Source organism: Echeneis naucrates, chromosome 17 (assembly GCF_900963305.1).
Source record: "Echeneis naucrates chromosome 17, fEcheNa1.1, whole genome shotgun sequence".
NCBI classification, from domain to species: domain Eukaryota; kingdom Metazoa; phylum Chordata; class Actinopteri; order Carangiformes; family Echeneidae; genus Echeneis; species Echeneis naucrates.
In genome coordinates this window covers 9,811,070-9,833,830 of record NC_042527.1, presented here as the reverse complement: position 1 = coordinate 9,833,830, position 22,761 = coordinate 9,811,070, and the positions used below count along the sequence as shown (strand labels likewise).

The 22,761-nt window shown below is 39.5% G+C and overlaps 1 protein-coding gene across 2 annotated transcripts; it reads left to right on the top strand.

Annotated features, from left to right (window-relative positions):
* The first annotated feature begins 660 nt into the window (after positions 1–660).
* Positions 661–22,673, top strand: tcf3a (transcription factor 3a). 2 transcript variants are annotated; one of them, XM_029524084.1, is made up of 20 exons: positions 661–988; positions 4,132–4,228; positions 4,643–4,715; positions 10,374–10,447; positions 10,998–11,073; positions 11,714–11,754; positions 11,935–12,070; positions 12,437–12,486; positions 13,830–13,929; positions 14,261–14,394; positions 14,630–14,780; positions 14,913–14,971; positions 15,093–15,171; positions 16,565–16,641; positions 16,779–16,952; positions 17,084–17,195; positions 17,354–17,486; positions 18,429–18,667; positions 20,676–20,822; positions 20,949–22,673. In XM_029524084.1, the coding sequence occupies exons 2-19, from the start codon at positions 4,175–4,177 to the stop codon at positions 20,813–20,815; spliced, it is 1,902 nt and encodes a 633-aa protein (XP_029379944.1). In that variant the 5' UTR covers positions 661–988; positions 4,132–4,174; the 3' UTR covers positions 20,816–20,822; positions 20,949–22,673. The 2 variants fall into 2 exon arrangements, with proteins under 2 accessions (XP_029379944.1, XP_029379945.1); XM_029524085.1 differs by lacking the exons at positions 661–988; positions 4,132–4,228; positions 4,643–4,715; positions 10,374–10,447 and having other exon boundaries at positions 11,023–11,073; positions 11,907–12,070.
* Positions 22,674–22,761: the final 88 nt, after the last annotated feature.

Sequence of the window (22,761 nt, the reverse complement as noted above, 5' to 3'; positions counted from 1 at the left end):
TATTAATGTAACTATTTTTTATTTTATTCTTTTATGTTTTCAGTGTTTCTCCTTTAACTTCAATATAAAACTAATGAAGCGTGCATCGTCAAAACAATATTTAATATTGCATGATTGCTCATATTATCCTGTCTGTGCCATGTTTTATTAATACCAAGGTCATCACTCTGTGAGGTTTCAAGGATTTAAACTGAAACCTTCTTTCAATCGTATCCAAGTTTCACACAACAAAAGCTGAACTCTCATCTGCCTTCAGCACACACACACACACATTTTATTGCACTGTTGAGGAACAAAATTAAAGCAGCCCGAAGGCAAAGTGAGTCTGCCCTGAAGGATAGCATTGAAGCCTGATTGGCCGTCCCTCCTGCCAATCAAATATTAATGATTTCTGATTGGTCCTCGCTCCGACATTATCGTTCCATCTTCTACTGCTCTGGTCTGAGCTTTCTGCCGTCTTCATCCGCCACACGGCATAGATCCCCGCGAATTGCTTCTCCGAACCTTCTATGTCTAGTCCGCAGACACGAAACAGTGACATTTCTAAATATTTATCACATTCGCCAGATCAATTCAAACACTATCGAAACATGCCTCGTTTAGATACCTCGTTTTAGTTGAAATTGGACACCGCTGATGTTTGGAGTGTCCATGTCCTCCCGTAGGCTGTGCTGCGGAGTGATACTGGAAATCGACAATGTGGAGGCTGTTAAAATGTCTACTTGGGAAATGAAATGGTTACAATTTCTCTAACAAAAAGGAAACGGACTAACGCAAGAGTTATGGTTCGTGTCGGAGACGTGTTTTCAGTTTCGTGACGACGACAGCAGCGAGCCGAGGCGGCGGAGGAGTGTTTCACAGAGCCTTTCCACCTCTTCATCAAGCCCTCAGTCCGGACCACGGGGGAAGGATCCGATCCCTAACTTTGTTTTTCTGTCTACTCCGGCCGTCCGCTTCTCCCCGTTGGATGCCACAGCATTGAATCCAGGTAAATGCGTGGATAGGTGCACATTCGTGTCTGCATGTTACACACAAGTTGTCTGTCACGTTGTTGTCGGAGTAATAATCAAGTTTTACGCGCATCGCTGAAGTTGCTCGGAGTGGCACCGCCGGGATAAGCGGTCCTTCGGATCCTCGCCCCCTCGGCCTGAGCCAACTTGCTGTTATTACTGAGTACCAGCAGCCCGTTTGTGCTGCTGAACGCTTCAATGGGCTGTAATGTTACAGCACATTAGCATACTACCAGATCGAGTGCCCCCCCTTTCTGGATTTATCTGTCGGAACCAAAGAATGAAGCTTTCAGCTGGCAGAAGTCCGGACATTAGCCGCGGACAGTCCCCGCACACAGACCTCTTTCTTTGACGGCCCCGGTTGTGATAAAATGTCACAACTCGTCCACCTGTATTAAGATCCGAGTCTGGCAAATGAAGCTTAATTCATCTGTAATAACTTTAAACCGCGAAAATGTGACACAATATCAAACCTTACGTTACAACTTGGGAATTTTTTTATTCACACCCACCTTCAATGATAACAAACCACAAAAGTGTAGCAAACTATACAAAAAAAAAAAAAAAAAAAACGCAAAACCCCAAATCTTTGTTTTCCACTAAAAAAAATACGCTGCGAGCAATTTTCAGAAGAAACGGTGTAATGTTGCTGTGTGTTTGCTGCTCAGCTCAAACTTGGGTGTCTCGGCTCTTTTGTGTTGTTGGTGTCTGCTGAGAGCAGGCAACAGGTCTGAGCGCCTTTTAAACGGGCTTTAACTCACCGATGCACCCGAACAAACCGGCTCAAGGTAACACTTTATATCTTACTTCACGCCAAGGGTGAGATTTTGTGTTCCCGATGTGTTTCTGTTTCTTTTTCTTTTTTTTTTTGGTGGGGGGGCTTTAGCTCTATTCTCCAAATGGGCAGGCCGAAGGTGGGGGTGTTCAAGGCAAGCCTGTGCAACTTCCATTTGTTAGGAGGGACGAAACACTTATCCCCCATTTTGACCTCAGCTCACTGACAGGCAAATTACTGGATTATGTACTGTGGAAAATGTTGTTTGGTTTAATAGTAACACATTAGTCATTCACTGTGTTTTTATTAGGCCAGCCGCCACTATTTCCAAGGCCTTTCCCTTTAGATCTTAGTGGTAGCATCCTTTCATGCCCCCCGGACTCGGATACAGTTGTTAGTTTCATCAATGACTTAGGCCTGAAGAAAAACTGTTGACGTTGTCTGTCATGCTTTTTGATTTTAAACACAGTTGTGAAATCAGTCACATTGTTTTTATTACATTTCTCAGCAGCCCTGCAAGTATGTACAAGGTCGGTTTAAAAAAAAATATAAATAAATAAATAGCCAAGCTTAAAAGTGTGAGTGATGCTTTCGAAGTCCCCATAAAAATCCCAGATATATGAAACCAAATGTTTGTAATGTACTATTTTAGAATAAAAACATATTGCAAATCGTGCTCTGAAAATGATACAGAGTTATCCAAGTGGCAGTTAAAACGTCTCAGTAACATCTCAGAAATGCCCCTGAGGTCATGTCAAAAAAATATATTTGATTTTTAAAATGGCAGGGCAGAAGTCTCCAAAATCGTGATGGCTCATTTCAAAATCAGTGGAACCTCATCTGCTAAGAAGAACAGTGATCACAAGTGAGCCATAAAAAACGTGAACTGAGAAACACTTTATTACATTTGCTAATAACAGACCACAAGCTGCACCTCCACACATGAACCCTGAACTTGATCAACACCTATGACCACAGACAAAGTCGCAGCATTGTCGTTTCCCCCCTTAATGCTTTCTGCAGTGCTTCTTGTATTGCAGACTGGTTCTGTGTGTTTGTCAAGCTCATGTAGAAATCATACTCACTGAGATGTTTTACAGACATAGCTTACATTTTCTTTGATACAGGCTGATTTTACAGTACATTGCCTATTTGCATGTCCAGCATGCTATGTTATTATTCTGGAGGTTACCGTCAGAGCAGGTTGGTTTACGAAGTAAAGGAAATGGCCTGAATCTATGGTCTGGGTAACAACAAGCGCAGTGTGGTTTGTGGCTGAACCATGGTCACCCATGTCAGATGTTGGCCACGAGGCAAACTCATTACTTGGTCAATAGTCGGTTGGTCTCAGCCAAGGATGTGCTACTTGAATATTAATTCTGTCTAAAGAAGGAGGCATTAGTGTTAAATGCATGCCTAACTATGTCATTGATAGAAAGGTTATGTGAGCCAGTGTAACACTCCCTAAAAAGCTGACTGAGTGTAGTTGTAAGTTATGTGCAGTGTGTTGATCTTCACAACATTTTATTTGACTCTACTCCAAGTTGTTTTTAGCAGCCTCATCCACTTGTAACATGGTCAGCTGTGTAGAGATGTATAATTTTCATAGTAAATTGGCATGTGGGATATACTTTTATACTTTTAATCATTATTCTTGTGAGTCACTCTGGTGTTAAATTTAACATTTATTCAAAGTATATAAATGTAGCAATGTGCTACCTTAAACATGGAAGATCATGTTTGAATTCAGATTGTTTGCTAATTCTTGGAGACTTCTGTGTAGTAATTTCAACTCATATCTAGTAAAAGCAGTTTAGATGATATAGTCAGTTGTTTGAGGAAGGCGTTTAACTGGACTGATGAATTTCAAGTCTAATTACCTGTGTGGTTTTCCTATGTGGATGTGGTTACAAAGCTGCGTCTGACAATCTTGTCAAAGCCAGGTGAGTTAGCTGTGGGGAGCAATAGGAATGATGAGCAAAATTATGAAAATAAAGCCCCTTTTCTGATATTTCAAAGAAAGTTTTTCTTTGTTTGAATACTACTTGGCAGTCAAGTGATATATCATCCTGGACTCTTAATACGTATTTCCTGCTGAAGGAAAAGTTCTGTCTATTTGGTTGTTAGACAATACCACCTTCCTTTGTTTTGATTAGATTTTGTGCCAAGCACCAACAGCCATGTCCATATTGTTGTCTCATTATCTGAAACAAGGTGTCGAAACATGGACTGATACCCGATTTTGCGAATAACTCGATCTTGTGCTGTGCACCTTTGCTGGTCAGAATAGTTAAACATCTTACAGATGGGTAATTATACTCATATTCTCCGTTCCTCTGCTTGTAGTCGCTTGCTGAGACTGAAAGGGCCAAGTGAACAGCAGCAGAGAATGGCTGCAGTGGAAACAGACAAGGAGCTCAGCGACTTGCTGGATTTTAGCGCGGTAAGATCTCTCTGAAGATTGCTTGAATTTCTCGAGTGTGCATCCACGTTCATTCTATGTTTACAGAATGAAAAATTACTTAAAGGATCATAATTAGTCTTGTTGTCAAGTAGGTTGAAACATGAATCCATATCAAAGCATCCATAAATGGGTCCAGTCGGTCAGTGTTGGAGGGAGTGTAGTGCGTACATCAGATTTGTTTTTTTTTTTAATGAGACTGCTACTATGCCACCTTAAATTTCATAGCCACTCAGTCAAGGAACCACCATTGGACTTAATGCCCATTGTAGCTGTTGGCTAAAATGGATAGGATACCACCAAAACAACCTTTACACAAGTGAAGAGGTTACATCTCATCAAAGTCTTATACAAACTTACACTGGTGTGTTGACGGTTGCATTATTCTCATTTCAGATGTTTGAGCCTCCAGTTTCAAATGGCAAGAACCGGCCAACAACTCTGGGCAGCAGTCAGTTTGGGGGCTCAGGTAAGATTAAAAAATCCCAAAAAACTTTCTAGACTCTATTCCCTGTGATTTTACATTTTACTATAAACTAGAGCTGGACAACGATTCATATCTCTTTTGATAGAAAATGTTTCAATAACAGTGATGTGGTGTTTAAGCACATTTCTGATATTTCAGTAGACATTATTTCCATCATCTCACTGACTGAGGTTGGTCACAGGATACTGCCGTTAGTTCATTGCATTCAAGCCGAGCAAAAAGACCAGAACACAATAGACTACGTCGGTGCGTCATGACATCAACACAGGCACGCAGCCAGCGCTCAGCAGTACTAGGCTCAGCTCAGAAATGGTAAATTTTAACTGCTAAATGTGAATCCCTGACCGCAATACAAATGTGACTGAACAAGTTCCCACAAGTTAGAATTAAACAGACAGACAGAGAGAAGAGACTAATTTAATGGTGTGGAAGCGTTTCGGCTAACGTGGCTCTGATAAACTTCAGGTTTCAGTGTGCAGCTAAATGTGCTGAAGAGGAGCTGACTAGCAGTGGGGAAACATCAAATCTGTCCATCATCTGAGGCAGCTCACCTCAGATCATAATCTGAGAGGCTGAAGATCAAGCAGCATAGAAGTTTAGGACAGCTTGTCCCTAAAACAACTTCACCACAACCCCACACAGGTCTTTGTTGTTGCCTACTCATTTTTTCAGTTTTCTGTAGAAACTCTGAGCACACTGCACTTTCTTTATTGTGGCTAAAGTGCTTTTGTTACAATCCATTTTCACAAAAACAAGATAATCAGTTCAGATATAGTAATACCGACAAAACCCAAAGTTTTTGTTTATTTGACAGTGATGCCATGTTTTTGTTTTGTATCTTAAGGCTGAATACAAGTAAACGGTCAACGCTGATTTCCTAAACTTTATTTAGTTTTATAGGTGAAGGTTACATAGATTTGGCAAAAACAATTATCAGAAGCTTGTAGGTACGGAAATCCATGGTTAGTTTTTCTGTGACTTTGCAATTTCCATAATTATATCAGAATTATAATGTATCGACCAAAATTTCAATACTTATCTAATTTTGTGGTGTTTCTGGGCCTTTGTGTTTTGCAGCCATATCCAAAATTGCTAGATGTAAACACATCTCTATCTGATCCTAATATAGCAGATCGACTTGCCCCACATTAACTTTTCTCTCATAGAAGTAGAAGTGCACCAGCTCTTTTTTACCTGGCAACAGAAAGGAAACAGGATATTTAATTATGATGAAAGCTGAGCAAACGTGGGCAAGGTGGGAGACTGTTTCTTCGTCTCATTTGTAGGCCACTCGCTTGTTCTTTTGACAAGCCAAGATATGTGTTTACAAAAGGGACAAGTAGATGTAATCATTCTAATAGCTCTAAATAACATTCACCTGTTGCCATAAAATTATACTTTGCCCAAAAGTTGACCATTGCGGGTATCTGTTTTTGTTGCTGGAAATGTTACCAATAGTCCCTCATCATTGAACTCTTCAGCCTTTGCCGTGTCTTTGAAACAGACAAACTTACACAGTGGGAATGAGTGACATGCAAAATATTCAAGAGAGCATACTTCTAAAGGAATACTTAAACACATCTGGGAAGAACACTTATTTCGGATCCTTTCAGAGTTTGAGGAATGGCAGGTGAACTTATCATAGTATCAAGAAAATGGCTTCCCAAAGTTAGCAGAAAAAAACGTACCAGCACCTCTACAGTTTATTGATTGATCAACTTGTGCTCTTGGCAGAGATGGTACTCAGAAGCTTTGGGCAGATGGATGAACTGTTGCTCATCAAAAATGATGAGACTTTTTTTGTGTGTGGGGGGGAAGTTTTTATGGATAGTATGTGCCCAGATCTTCACCTCATCTCACTCTTCACTCATCTCAGGAAGAAAGTGTATTTCCCAAAATACCATTTGGCACAACACTGTACTGTTTGCCTCAGATACTTTCACAATCAGGTTGGTCAGAACAGTACTGCTGGCAAGTCTTATGCATGGCCTAAGAAATAACTTCAGAGAAGAACGATTCATGTCTGTCTCTGTCGTAAAGTTAGTAATGTAAATGTTTGTTATTCCGTTTAATTGAAGTCGTGATAATATATGATCAGCTTCAGAGAATGTGCTTTCTGTGTTCCCACTTTCTCTGAAGCAGCTGCCACATGTTTTTCTTGTAGAATCAGTCAGATGGTTTCCTCCCCAGCATGGTAAAAGTTTGGGATATGTGGAGATTAAATAAGTGTGGCTATGGTGGCTCTCCCTGATAGCGCTTTCAGTGATGATAATGTCTCTGCTTTGCTCTTGTGTGCCTGTAAAATACTTTCCACTAAACAGCCATTTTCAGAGCACTTTCATTTTTTGGTCACTGGAAACCGAGAATCCTAAAATGTATTTTTAAACATTGGTATGGCCCAAAATGCAGAAGAGGGGGTATTTTCAATTTGCATCAAATCTTCCATTTTTCAAAACACATCTATAACTGGATTACAGAAACTAAAGGCTGGTAAAATTATAAGAAGAATGAGAGTTTTACTGGTACACACATTTTTGTTCAAATGTGCGTATGTTTTTTCAAACAGTGTTACAACAAAGATGTTCAAATGCACTCTTTGCTTCATTACTGTGTTGTTTGAGTGGTCCCCAGTGACCTACAAGTTAAAATAGCCTGGCCTCTGTTATTGTAGGTTATTGTACATTGTTCAGCATTTCATTAACAGTGTTCCCTCTCTTGAGATTTGATCTGACATCATGCTTTGTGTCTGAGTGACTCACATTGCCAAGGGAAGGAAAAAGGTGTGTAGACCAAACGGCACACTGAGTTTTAGGTGCCTTGGGCAGTCTTCCTGTAAAAACCACGACATGTCTGCAAGTTCAGTCAATGTATGTGCCAGAGTTTTGCTCATGAAGCCTATGACTCAGGCTGGCTGTCGGTTTCCAGCATTTCTTCCTGTGTAATTATAGACCAGCCATGCTTAAAGGGGCGTTGCATTCTGTGAGGAGAAGTGCATTGGGGTTCACCAGAGAATTTGTCTGATGTTACTCACCCTTTTTTTTTAATGTTGCTCTTTCCAGTCCTGCTCGTCTGGATGAGTGCTGCACTACTCATGGTTTTCTCATTGTTTGATGCTTCCCATGGCTCTGATCTTTTTTTTTTTATTATTTCTTTTTATACAATGACATCTTTAATTAATTTTATACCTGTGAAGTCTCAAGTCTTTTCTCAGATAGTAAGATAATGATGAGCATTGTCATCAGTGCACAGGCCAAGGAGGCAGAAATTATCACCATAAGGGGAATGAATGCTAGAAAAGAGTAGCGTGGAGAAGTTGAAACGCAGCGCATAAAGAACTGAATAACCTTCAAAGGGAAAAAATTGTTTCATCATAATTGGTCAGAACAAACAAAAGCCTGTTGGAGATAGTGTGGAACAGGAAACAAGTATAACATGTTTCAACAGTTTTGATTAAAACTTTATACTGATACTTTTTGAATGGTTTTTATTTGGGGTCTATTCTACACATGAAAACACTGATTGTTGTTGAAACACTTATTTTACAAGGACTGTAAATGCACATATTTATGAAGCCACCAGCAACGAAGAGGATCACACAAGCCAGAGCCAAGAAAACAAGAGGTTCTTGTGTGCTGAAATTTTGTGGCGAAAAACAGATTTTCCAGGCGTTTCTGAGCCAAGTATCATATTAACTTTGGCTATATACATATAATACAAAAGTTAAATGATTCTGTCTCGCTGCTGTTTGGTCAAATGGAAGTTCCCACTCTTTGCCAGTCACTGGATACGCTCAGCAGCACCTACATACATTTTTGGCTTTTTTTGTGAAGAGAAAAAATCAGAGGGATCTTAAAAGCCACAGCACAGTAGTGACATTAAAACTGGGATTATAGCACCGTGCTGTATGTAAAGGTTGACATGTATTATAACCAGGTGATCCACATGAATTATGTCTATTGACCTATGTATGTGAATGCTATTTGTTTATTAGTTGTGTATGGAGAATGATAATTATTGTGGCTATATTGAAAAAAAAAAAGCAGACAATGCCGAGACCTAAAATATAGAAGCCCAATGAACTGAGTAATTAGTTTTACATGTTGATTTAAGTCGTTAGTATAATCGGTTAAATTAAAAAATAAACCAAAATTTTATACTCCGTTTTGTTTAATCACCTGCTTGTTATTTAGTCAGTTAGTTAGAACATGTGGCTCAATTGGTCACAGGTTCTCAATTTAACAGTAGATTTTCTTATGCCTCTTACTCTCCCATTTAGCTTGAATATTTATCCTATGAGACCATACCTTATTCTTATGTGTAACCTTACATTAGTGCTCCTCTTAGGTTCTCCAAACAGTTGAGCTCATGAAACATGCTTCCAATTTTCCCATTTACATTACCTACCTGCACAAAGGTTTTTGTTACACGTTATTACCCAATGTTTTTCTATTGGGCTAGACAGTTCTGATAGGTGACATGGCTCTGTATACTTTGCAATAATGTAGTGTCCATAGTATTGCACTGGCTTGAAAACACTTCATCTGTAAACGCTATTCGTATATGATTTTAATAGTCTGTGCTAATAAAATGCAAAAATTAGGCACTTTACAAGTACATTTAAATTTACGTTTACATTTTAACTTGTCCACAACAAACTGAATATTTAATCCACAAGCGTGTAATGTAAAAGAGCAGAAGACATTCAATAAGGAAGTTTTTCTTGCTGGAGATTGGGTATTTATGATTTCCAGTGGGAAAAAATTTGTCATGTGCGTTATTTATTGTTTTCGATTGACATGGATATGACAGGCAGCCATGGAGAGAGGACAGGACATTGGTTCCTTCATCTCTTCTTTGCTGGTGTCGTGTCTATCGATCAGTTGTCACAGCAATCTAGCAGCTCTCAGCGCTGTGGACCCATCACTCTGTTCTACTGCTGATCCTGTCATGATTCTAGCCCGCCTCTACCCCCCACCCTCTCCTCTCTCTGCTTTTTAATTAGACAACAAAACAGAAATATGAATATTCATAGCACTGATCTTCATTAATATGCACAATTATGCAGATTAGTGCGCAATTAAGCTTCTGCTTTCCCCAAGAGATGCTGTGGAGCAGTATGAGAGGAGATTGAGAGAAAGGGGACGGGCAGGAATTTCTGCTTCACCAGTCTTTAAAATCATTCTTTTCAAACGTGATCACCTCTTAGAAAGCTGTAGTGTCTCTGGTCAGGAATAACGTGTGACAGGCATGTAAGTTTGAGACTTTGTGTCTGTGTTAAGACAAAGGTGTGGGCCAAATGTGAGAAAATAGATGGGCGGTGAAAGACTGTTGCCATGGAAAATGTAAAGCATTGGAGTGGGAGAGTGAAGAATGTCGAGGATGATTCTGGGAGCTTCATACTGGGTGTTAATTATTCAAACTTCCTACAGCTCATATCCACATTATGTGACGGCACCATCACTGTGCTGTCTCTGTGAAGGGAAGCTCTTTAATGGAGGTTACTGTGAGAAGCCTTAAAGACCTTTGTCAAACCAAGTGATTGTTCTTTGAAGTTAAACTTTCCAAAGCCAGAGCTTAATTCCCTGTTAGTAATTTGTGTGCCTCGTGTACTGGTTGATAGGCCTCATCTTTGTCTTCCAGGTATAGATGAGAGGAGTGGGTCCAGTCCATGGGGACCAGGAGAGCAGAATGGTTCCTCTTTCAACCAGGGAAGGGTACGGCTTCTCCTCCTACACCTTTCTCACACAAATAGATTGATGATGGAATGCTCAACTTTAACTTGTCTGCTAATACAGCACCAATTTTATCCACTAAGTTGTCATCTGGTCCACGCCTAAAGTTTCACTTATCACAGCAACACTTTCGGAGTTCACAGGAAATAGAGATGCAGCAAAAACACTGAGACAGTGAAAAATTAAGTTAAGTGAAACTTGGGGATATAGATTAAAAACCATTTTGACAGACATATCAGTGCCCACATATTTTTCTAGATTTTGACCCAAACTTTTGGTCTTTGTTTTATTAAATACGGGAAAAGTCAAATAAAAAAATTATTTCAGTCAGTGCTATATTAACCCGATAGCTGCTGAAGAATCCCATACTTTAAACCAAAATTAGGGTATCAGACAGGATCATTTTTGCTGACCCACTGAAATGATTTTGCTACAGTACAGGATTTCTTACATTATGTCATTGGTGTGAATGGGGTATTAATGGGATTCATTTATTTTTACATCCCTTAAGCCTCTGCTGTCTCTCCCCTAGGGTTATGGAGAAGAAGGTCTTTACAGTGAACCAGAGGGAATGGCCTCTGCCCCTATATTTGGATCAGGGACTGTTGGTAAGAAGATTTAAATTGCTGTTGTGACATAGGCATCATAATCATCACGTCTTTTTTTTGTTCTTAATATTAAAAGAACAGGGGAAACACTCTTTCGAATAAGAGGGCTTTTTGATGGAAGAACGTAAACATTTATGTAAATGGATTGTGGGACTGAATTAAAACAAAGAGTAGTTGGTTTGGGACAGCAGCCATTCACAAGTTAGAAAGTGATGTACTACTTAGAAGCAAACCATATTTATGGTTAGGTGGTGATGGATGAAAAGAGCAGGGTAATCAGGGAATATGTGGCGGAGGGGTTTTGTTTGTGCATGCAGTGCAGGGGGGTGGAGGGTGTAAAGGGCACCCATGCGCAAACAAGGATCTCCCTTGGGACTACGGTGGCCTATAGCTCTCCTCTGTTTAACTGTCAGTGGAGGGGACAGAGGTTGGGCACAATTACCCCCAAACCATTTATAATGGGCCAATTTGTTGTTGTTTTGCAGTGTACAGCTATAAATACAATACATTATCCTATATCCTCACACAACAGATGGGAGGAACCCCAGTGCATAGTAGCGAGTTGTGATTTGATATTGAAACAAAAGCAGAATTTTCACACTGATGGTCTGATTTATATTCTGTTTCTTTTTCTTCACAGGGAAGGCTGAGCGAGGAACATATTCATCATTTGCAGTGCAGGTAAATCACTTAGAAAGGCAGTTGCCTCTGCTACATTCTCTTTCCGTCCTTATGCTCTTTGTCACAAATCACATCCCCCAGTTTCTTTTTGTATCTCTCTGACTTAACCTCTGCAACAATTTCTATTAACCTGCTTTGTTACACTCTATCAGCTTGCTCTTTCTTTTACGTGGTCTTTAGCCTGGCTTTATGGCCAGTGAGATGCCCATGCCCAGTCCTGATCCACTCTCTCCATCTGGATTGAAGTCCAACTCCCAATTTTATTCCTCCTACGAAGGGAACAGTTCTCGCAGGAGACCCGCACAGGATCCCATTGGTAAGAAAGTAACCTGCTATTTCTAGAACTGTGTTGAACACAGTTATTAAATGAATGTGCTGTCACAGGTTGTCTTTATTCAGACTAAATTTTACACTGCTCCTGCTGATGTTTTAGAAGGTGTCTGAGAAATCTCACTTTTTAGTGAGAGAAACTAAAATCACTGAGAGCTCAATACTTTTTTTTATCAAACATTAATGAGTAGTTACAAAGACAGACAGATAAATTACCAGCCAGGGATGAGGCTACAAGAATGAATGCTTTCATCAGTGTATTTATATTCACTTCTGAAATAGGTATTAATACGATATTTGTGTGGGTAAGTATGTTTATATGCTTTCACTCTTTCTGTCTTTGTCTCCTCAGAACCACAGCCAAAAAAGATCAGGAAGGTGCCCCCTGGCTTGCCCTCCTCTGTGAGTACTAACATCCAGAAATGCTGCAGCCCTGAACTGCATTTGAGTCCTTGCATTTTCTCGATGGGAGCCCATGTTTTCATGTTTTACGCCCATTTTACATTCCATTTGGCATCTTAAGTCTTTGCCTGGCTTGCTGAGCAGTGGAATAGCTGCTATACAGATCATCCAGCTCTTACAGCTGTGTATTTTCACCACCAGTGTAAAAAAAAGGAAAAAAATTGGGGGAAAAAGCCACTCATTCATCCAGTCACTCATTAACAGCATGTATTTATAGTCTGTTGTGTTTGTGGGCCCTGTACTTTATGGCCACATTTCTTCCCCTCAGCCAAGTATACTAGTTAGATCACTGGGGGGAATTCATACTGGGGTTTGATGGTTCTTACTCCACCTCATTTTTTCGCTCCCACTCTCCCTCTCTGGGCACCCTATTTCCTCCACCCACCACCACCGCCACGAACAACAGCCCTCCCCTTTCTCTCTCCCTCCCCCATCCCTCTATCCCAGCTGCCAGTGGAGTTGGCTGCCATCCAGGATTCGGCAGATGGTTCAGTAATTAGGAGTGCATCTCTCCATTCCCTCTTCTCCGCTCCCCTCTTTTTCCTCTCCTTTTTCTCTCTGTTTAATCAAATTACAGAAGACAACTTCAGTCCATTTGGGTCTGAATTTTTCAAACACAGTTTGATGCTTGATTTTCCTCTAGAATGGTTTGATTGTGAAGGATATAGTTGTTCAGAATACGGGTGCCTTTTTACTCAATATAGCATTCACATACTCCAGCAAGCATTATATGGCCACGTCTCACTATTAAAACAGCCTGAATTATGTATCCGTCAAGCATTCTCAGCATGTATTTATTTAACAGGATACTATGTAAAAGCTTTACACACAGGCCGAACAAAATTGCTGATTCTCTACATTCGATACTTTGTGCTCGGTGCTTCAGTCTGTTGAGATATTGCAGCAGTCTGTTCACTAAATTAAGTTGTAAAACCTGAGAGTAAAAATATATTACAAATTAAATTCCCAGGAAGGAACCCATACTTTCAAGAGCTGTCTTTATTGGCTATTTTTAGTATATATCCTATTTTTTATTATATTTTTCTCAGGTCTAGGCACTATTTTTGAAGGAAAATAAATTTCTGCTCTTGCTACCACCACCTGTCTAGCTGATCACAAGGAAACTTTCTCGAGACTGTCTCAGAAGAAAATGGCACAGATGCATACTGTGCTTTCTGGTTATATTTATATATGTATATAGATTTGTCTATGTTTATAATAATGTGAGTTTTTTTGCTAGGTTTTGAAGCACAAAGCTGAATCACTTTTCTGTTTTTCTGAAGGTTTATGCATCAGCATCAGGAGACAATTTTAACAGGGACAATGCTGGCTACCCAGCCTCCAAGGCAGGAAGTGCATACCCACCGCCTTTCTACATGCAAGGTCAGTTCAAAAAAGAATTGCCCACAGAACTTCCCCTTGTTCATTGTGTTGAGTTTAGAGACACTCCTAGTAAATGTGGACATATATATCAGATATTAATTAAATTAGTTTCCCATCCTTATTAAAGTCCATAAGAACTTACTCTGAATGTTGTAGCTGTCTTGTAAACACCCTTGTGTGATGACTGCTAAATTGTACATCACATTTGAATGAAGCCATCACAGTAATGCGACATGTCTCATATGCGTCCATCATTGTCTGTCCATCTCCTGTGGCTGGTTATCCTGTGCCCTTTTTGCTTCTCCCTCCTCCCCTGGATGCCCCATGACAGAAGGCCTCCACCCACCTTCTGATCCATGGGGCTCTGCCGGGTCAATGGTTCAGCCTGGTTTTTCCATAATGGGCAACTCCCCCCATTTGAGCCAGCATGGTCCCTTCACTGCCATCAACCCCCAAGACAGACTGGTGAGCTCTGCCCTGAAACTATTGACATGTTTTTCTATGAAGACATCAAGGCATTTTTGACACCATTTGATGACTGCATCATTTAATTCTTCTTTCTGATTATTTATTTAAATCTCTGTGGTGTCCTTGCTTCCAAATAAAGACTCTTGTATTGATGAGTGATGACATTTTTGTTTAAGAAAATGCGATCAAAATGTAAATATTATTATTATTGTTGTTATTTCTCGCTTTCAAGAAACGGCAGCCACTGCCACTCTCTCCACAAAACTACCCTCTGCATGGCAGTGAGGTAAACGGGACTCCTCCCACTGGCTTCCACTCCGGCTCCAGCAGCTTCGGAGTTGCCAGCCACACACCCCCAATTGCTGGAACTGACACCATGATGGGTAAAACCTTTAATGTTTGCTCTTTTTTGGCAAAAGGGGCTCTTTATGGTCTCATACAATAAAGTCACACAATACAGTCATTTGTTTTGTATATTTTGTGATTGAGATGCTTTCTGCCCCCATTCATTCAAGCCAATCGGGGAGCAGTACCTGGGAGTTCAGGTGATGAAATTGGAAAGGCCCTGGCATCTGTAAGTAGTCATAAATTCACACACTTAGCATGTTGTTCAAACTATATTTCTATTAATCAATAGACAATTAAAATACTATGTTGTGTTAACTAGAATAAAAAGAAAAAACATTTGTGTCTAGATTTATCCTTCAGACTCAACCAGTAATGCCTTCCCACCGTCCCCATCTACTCCCTCTGGCTCTCCTCAGGCTGTATCAGGTGAGTGAGTAGCTGCAGTCATTTTTTCCAGAGACCTCAAGGTCAACTGGCTTTGTAAGTTTTGTTTGTTCAATGCAGGGTCTTTCCTGTTTTGTAAGGAGGTGATAACATCTTAGAGAAATGCATTGTTTTCAGTCTGACTATGAACGGTTTATAGTAATAATGCAGCTCCATCTATTGGGTTAAAAGTGGAAGTCAAACGTGTTTTTTTTTTTTGTTTTTTTTTTTTTCAAGGAAAACCAGTTTTAAAATGCATAAACTATGTATCACTCTTCTCAATCAATCTCTGAACTTGTGAACCTTCCGCACTCTTCACGGAGGGACGTGCTTCATAAATCTGATTATAAAAGGTTGTTCTTCTCCAATGGTGTCAATGTGTTCAACCAGACCCTTGTCATCTGCTGGCACTGAACAAAGTTGAACAAAGTGAGATGAGAGATAAGTCTGGTTATCTGGACATTCAGGCCTTTTGATTTAGTGGTAAGAAATATCTTATTATAGTATAGATTCAGTGTATATTTAATATTGTAATGTTGATATTATCAATTGATAATAGTGCATACATTCATATTTCCTGTGTTCATGCTGTAATTGTGCTGAGGACCCCCATCAACAGCTTAACCTTCACTTGATCTTTACACACGGACGCACAAACAAACACACTACCCAAATATAACTTATGAGAGAGGAAGGGAAAATAAAAAGAGGGTGGTGTCACTTCCCTATTTGTCTTTGCATTGAGTTCATGAGAGGGCTCATCACATACTTCATACATTAAATACCACTGCTGTCACAAGATTCAGGGGACGGTTTCATAGTTAGGAGCCTGATGCAGATGAAATCACAAACGGCTGGTTTTTTTTTTATTTATTTATTTTTTTTGACACTTTTTACTCTACTCTGGTCAAACTATAGAATGCAAATTACAGTTGTTTTTTTATCTACTGTATCCTCACATTTGGTATTAGTTTCATATCCCTAAAAAGTAATTTCGCATCTTAAATCTACAATTACTAACAATTTCTTAAATGTTTTGTAGGCTTAGTAATCAAATAATTACCAGCACAATATTTAAAAAAAACAATAATGGCTTATATGGAGGGATAGATTTGTATGATGTTCATGTAGATAAAAATGATATAATTTATAATGCACATATATATCAGAGTGTGGAGAACAGATGATTCAAGCTGATGCTTCATTTGCATTGGTGATCTTCCCTGTAGCTGGCCATGTCCAAGAGTGACCACACTACTTCTGTGCCAGGCAAAAGTGCAATATATATGATCTTAAATAGGAAAAAGCTAAATTCTAACGTTAGTAATAATAATATAATGCTAATACAGTAATTGACCATGTGAATAAACCTTGTGATCCTCTTCTTTTTTCCCAGGCTCTGGATCCCAGTGGACTCGGTCCTCTGGTCAGGCCACACCATCACCTAACTTTGACGGTGGAATTCAGTCCATGGTGAGTTCATATCCCTCTGTTTTTATGATGCATCAAAATACTATTCAAGTAAGTTGCGTAGTAATATTTATACAGTTTGCTGTAATTATGTGCTGCCTTCTGCTTCTGCATTGTCCATCGTTTTTGATCATGTATAGCAAAGTAAAATGGAGGACCGTCTGGACGAAGCCATCAATGTTCTTCAGCGTCATGCCAGTGGCCAAGGAGGTCCAGGACTGGCTGAAATGCACAGCCTCCTTGCATCTGGGTTAGGGCTACCTACAGGCTTCAACAGTGCAGCACTTGGACTGGCCAGCCGTCTGCCTGGACTGGTGAGATAAATAGATATTTTTATGACTGAATGAATTATTTACCTTAAATTGGTGTCAATCTTCTGATTATTTTACTAATATTGTAAGTTCCAACAAGGCTATTGAAAAATTGATTGATTGCACATCCTAAGGTGTCCAGCCACAATGAGGACTCTGTTGGTCTGCCCTCTACTGGAGGACATTTGCATAGTCACCATGGCCCCACATCTATCGTGTCAGGCTCTCAGCCAGAAGGTTTTACTGGTGAGATGTTCTTTGGATATCTTATTTTTTGGGGTTGTACTACACTATAACTCTAATCCTAATTCTAGGATATAGCTATTACTGGACAGCTAAGTTGTATATGTATATTTCTTACTAATTACCAGTACTCAATACCTTTGTCTGTGAACTTTGTGCAGGCCTGCCTGGAAACCTAAGTCGTTCCAGTGGTGCAGATATCAAACAAGAGGAGAAGGAGGATGATGAGAACTGCTCGATCACAGACAAGTCAGAGGACGAGAAAAAAGACATGAAAACCCGCCTTCGAACAAGGTGATGATTTTTTTTTTCTCCCTGATAACATTTATAATAATTTATTTTTGTGTGGCATGACATTTGATCAAGTTTACCTTTAATTCAGCAACAGTCTCAAGGGCACTAATTCATCAGCATAAACCCTGAAATATTATAGAGAATGATTGAACCTCTTGTAATATATTTTACCTTGTCACATAAAGTTGAGCAAGACTTTCAAGTAATTTTAGCTACATGTGCTTGTGCATGTGCTTGTAGGTTTTAGAGAGACTGAACTATTTAAAGAGTTATCTCAATGGATTTTACACTTATTTTATTCATAAGCAATCTGAATCCATATCAATGACTGCATCTGTATAAAAAAATAAAGGCTAATGACAAAAAAAGTGCCTTTATCCTGTAAGCGAAAGCCTAGAAATCATTTCAGGATAGAGAAAATCAAGCTTTAGCAAGATCAATGCCTCATGAAATGGGACTTTAGTTTGGATCTAGTGAAATCACAAACATAGCTTCAGATGGAAATTGCATGTTATGCATGTTAGTTTAATCTTAACTGGTCTTAATTGTTGATACATTTTATTTTTTGTTTCCAATATGCATTTACATTTTTTTGACCTTTTAGTTCCAGGTACTCGTTTGTTCCTGATACTTTTGGGCCAAAGTACCTAATTGCTGGGGCCAAAAACTTATATAGCCCACTTTTTATTGCAGTGTTTATAATTGTGACTGAGAGTTTTCAGAGATTATGATGAGGTGGTGGTTTTATTATTATTATTATTATTATTATTATTATTATTATTATTATTATTATTATTATTATTATTATTATTATTATCAGTAGTAGTAGTAGTAGTAGTATAATTAGTCAAAGTCATTGCTAAATTGGTAAAGAATTGTTGGTGAACTGTACCCCAACTCTTTTTTCATTTCCTTCCTCATCTGCCATTGGCGCTTCACTAGTCTGGATGATGAGGATGATGATGAAGATCTGCCGGTGGAAATTAAGGTTGAACGGGAGAAAGTGCGGAGATTGGCAAACAACGCCCGTGAGCGGCTACGTGTGCGGGACATCAACGAGGCTTTTAAGGAGCTGGGCCGCATGTGTCAGCTCCATCTGAGCTATGAGAAACCGCAGACCAAATTGATCATACTGCAACAGGCCGTTAACGTTATACTCAACCTGGAGCAACAAGTTCGAGGTCAGTGGGTGTCCAGGGAAAAAGGAAGCGGAGGGGAAGTGACTTCTTCAGCACAGCTTCATTTCTTAGCCCAGAAAACATTCTACTAATCATTTCTGAAGTCAGTTTCTTTTCTGCATATGTAAACTGCTTTTTATATAGAGTAAATTTAAGTTTTATATTTTTTGCAGTACATCCTAAAATGATGAAAGAGTAACATGAGGAAGAAATGAAGCTGTGTGACTGTTTTTAGACCATTCTCCAGCTCACCTTTTACATTTATTTTCCTCTGGTAACATGTAACAGCCTGCTGTTAGTTCTGATGCTGTGTGTTGCCCTGTCTGTCTTAAAACTGGTCCTCTTTTTCCACTGAAAAATGCTTACATTTCTGTCTGCACCACACTTAAACTGGATTAACATATTTTTGTTTATCACTTGATTATTCCACTGCTGCCTCAGTGTGATTTTCTTAAACTATTACGTTGTTTTTTGTCTGTTTGTTCTTTTCAAATAAGTCATTTTACGTATTAAGATGCCTTTTTTTTTTTTGACGTTTGACCCATAGTGTTTTGTTTTGTTTTTTTTATTTGCATGAAAGGAGACCTGTCTGTCTTCTTCATTAACATGTCTCCAGCTTCATTGGGATTGTCTCTGTCCTGCATGTCCCGGCCTTTTGAGCTTTAACCCTTTAATTTTTGAGCCCCCACATGTCTCCCATCAACTTCCTGTACTTTATTTTCCTTTTACAGATGGCAGCAGTGACACAGTCTTCCTCACACTCAGATAAATACATCTTACTGCTGATGTATTTAACATGATGCCTTCAGTCTCTCCCTTTGGCTTTATTTCTCTGCTCTTTCTATATGCTTCTTTTGGCAGAGGGTGTTGCTTCCTCTCTCTCCTTCCTCATAACTTCTCTAATTGTGCTGGACATGTACATATCCCCTCAACTTCTGGGCTGGACCCCAATGACCAAAATAAAACTGTTAGTTGGTCAGACCTGAGGGCAGATTTATCAGACCTGTTCACCCTTGTTGACTCCACTATAGCCGTTCTCAACTTGAAAACATTAAATATCACATCTGTTTTAACCCCAAGATTCAGCATTTGACTGATTGAGAATATCATTATCACATTGCTGAACTGTGGTGTGGTTTTTTTTTTTTTTGGGGGGGGGGGGGGGGGGGGGGGGGGGCTGTTTCCGCTCAGTCACCCACAACTCTGCATTTCCACTGGGATCCTCTGGCAATCTCACTGGTTTCATCTTGAGCTTAAAGCTTGAAATTAGCATTATTCTGAGGAGAAAAAAACTGTCTAGATTTAGCAAGGGTTGTGATCTTGGTTTGTTAACCAACCAATCAATCCAACCCCCCCCCCCTTCCCTCTCCTCTCGGCTGTAGCATTGTCTCGGTGACTGATGAGAACCTGACTGCAGAGGAGAAAGAGCAGAGGGAGCGTGAGCGACGCCTAGCTAACAACGCTAGGGAGAGGGTGCGTGTTCGAGACATTAACGAAGCCTTCAGAGAGCTGGGCAGGATGTGTCAGGTCCACCTGCAGAGTGACAAGGCACAGACCAAGCTTGTCATCCTGCAACAGGCCGTTCAGGTCATCCTGGGCCTGGAGAAGCAGGTGCGAGGTAGGTCGGCCAATACAGGAACACACAAGAGAGCCAACCATCTTTCATCATCACCCCAAGGAAAGTCTCTTTTTGGGGTGTTCTCACTTACTGAGTAACATCAACTTTGAACTTCTTCATTTTTCAATGTAATACAGACAAATGCAAAAAGAGAAGTTAGGTGAAAGGGAGAAAATTGGAGGAAGTGTATCCCTGCTGGTCTGCCAACATTCCGCAGTTCTCATACTGTTCTTCATTTTCCACGTCTTGCTTTTCTCCCCTCTCAATTTTCTTCTTTCTTTTTTTTCCCTTTTTTATGAGATAAACATGAGTTTTTCAGTGCATTTGTTTGTTTGTTTGTTTTTTAATCCGTGTAATTTTTCATTTTCTTTTTTTTTTTTTTTTTTTTCAAAGAGCGTAATTTAAACCCAAAGGCAGCCTGTCTAAAAAGGAGGGAGGAGGAGAAAATGTCAAGCGTGGATCCCCAGATGCAACTTGGTGGGGGTCACCCTGGTTTAGGAGGAGATGGACACAACTCTGTTAGCCATATGTAATTATCAGGTCAGTCTTTGGAATCTGTTAAGTGCCATGTAAGCGAAATAATATAATGAACTTCACATATTTTGTTGCTTATTTTAAGTGTGCGTTGTGGAAATGTAGTAATTTCTTTCCCTCTTTCTCTTCCAGTTCCTGATGATTGTACAGCCCTTAGAACACGTGGCCTTAATCTATTGTTGTCATGCATCTCAGTGTGTGCTAATCAAAATTTCAAAAGCACACACACACACACACACACACACACACACACAGACACACACACACACACACACACACACACACCTCATTACGGACAAAGCAGGTGGCCACATTCCTGTCGACGAAGCATACTCATACAGAAAGAGAAAAACAATAAATTACTCTTTACATGACAGTACTTCGAGGACACTGTTTTTGGATACAGTGGTAATTGGACAAACAGACATTCTTGTCATCATGTTTTTTGTAAGACATTTTCAAAGATTGCTTTATATGTTGGGAGCAAAACTTGTTTGGATCAAGGAACATTTTTGGATCAAGCGCTCATGTGAGCAGTTAGGACTTGTACCGTTGGATAATTATTGGCATTCCCATCTGAAAAGAAGGTCTTACATACTGCAGAAGGAAAGATGGAAACCTTTATATGTTATGACTGAACAAATACCTTTTCTAAAATGTGCCTGAAACAGGCCGGACGCATAGTGTTTGGTTAAGATTAAAGCAGCCGTCATTGTTATCCTCCAATGTGATGAATGAGTTACAGTTAAGTTTAAGGACATCCAGCCACTAACTGGGCAATCAACTTTTTGATATGCTGGTAATTCTGGCTGTGTGTTTTGTTTTTAGGTTATTGGGTTGTTTTTTTTTTTTTTCTTTCTTTTTGAACTTCTTGCTCTGGCTGAAAAGATGTCACAGTCAGTGACTTCCTCGTGTGTGGTGGGAAATGTTTTTTTTTTTTAAATGGATTCCTGTTTTATATCTCCTTAAGTCTTGTACATGTGTTATCGTCACTGCCATGCAAGTGGAATGGAAAGACTGCCAGAGAGAGACCCACCACTGACACAAACACAAGCAAAGACTCTTTACAAATGCAGGATCCCCAGTGGTGTTGAATCAAATGTACACACAGACATCCCAACCTTCCCTCTGTGAGGCTGCAGTTGGACTCAAGCATACAGGTGTCTTCCTCACATCTTAAACCACCATTCAGTTTCAAGTCATTCAGCCTCAGCATGAACGCTCTGACTGTAACACACCTAGGGATGCACCAGCCTGCTCACATCAAATGTTGCAAAAAGACACTTGCGTTACGGTGAACTTACTTAAAGTTTAAGACTCAGCAATTCTATTCTATAAGGTAAATAACATTTTGCTAGAAGGCAGAAATGGGTATTGAAGAGGTCATAAGTGTTACTGCTACCTTCAGCATTGACTGACTTGTTCTGGTTGTTGCTCTGTGTTGAGTATTTGGGGTTTTGTAGAATTTTTCCCTTTTGAACAATTGCAAAGCCCGTTGTATGGATCTTCCTTTGTAGAATTGCTTTAATCTTGTTTTTGTTTTTTGTTTTTTTTAGTTGATTTTTTTTTTACCCTGTAAGATAGTTGAATGAGTTCTGTTTTCTCATTTGGAATGCTTTCTTTTTTGTTTACATTGATTAAATGTAAGATGTCTCAATTTAGATTCCAATAACAAACAGAAGTGTTTTTTTGTGCCAGGTATTTAGAAATGTTAGAAATGACAAAATGATCTGGCTGTAACGTCACATGTTGTGATATTGCTCTTTTTATTACAAAACATATGCCTGTTGAATACAAACCTGTCAGGCCAGTTGTAATGGAATTGTTCTGGGCTTTTTTTTTTGTTTGTTTGTTTGTTTGTTTGTTGTTGGTTTTTTTTTTTTTTTTTTTTTTTTTTGGACTGTTTTTTGAATGAAACACAATATACCTTTCTTCAGCACACCAC

Bases quoted from the DNA above. Each gene is read 5' to 3' on its own strand.
- tcf3a (XM_029524084.1), top strand. From the start codon at position 4,175: ATGGCTGCAGTGGAAACAGACAAGGAGCTCAGCGACTTGCTGGATTTT. The intron at 13,930-14,260 runs GTCAGTTCAAAA...GCCCCATGACAG, and splicing joins ACCGCCTTTCTACATGCAAG to AAGGCCTCCACCCACCTTCT. The intron at 16,642-16,778 runs GTGAGTTCATAT...GATCATGTATAG, and splicing joins ACGGTGGAATTCAGTCCATG to CAAAGTAAAATGGAGGACCG.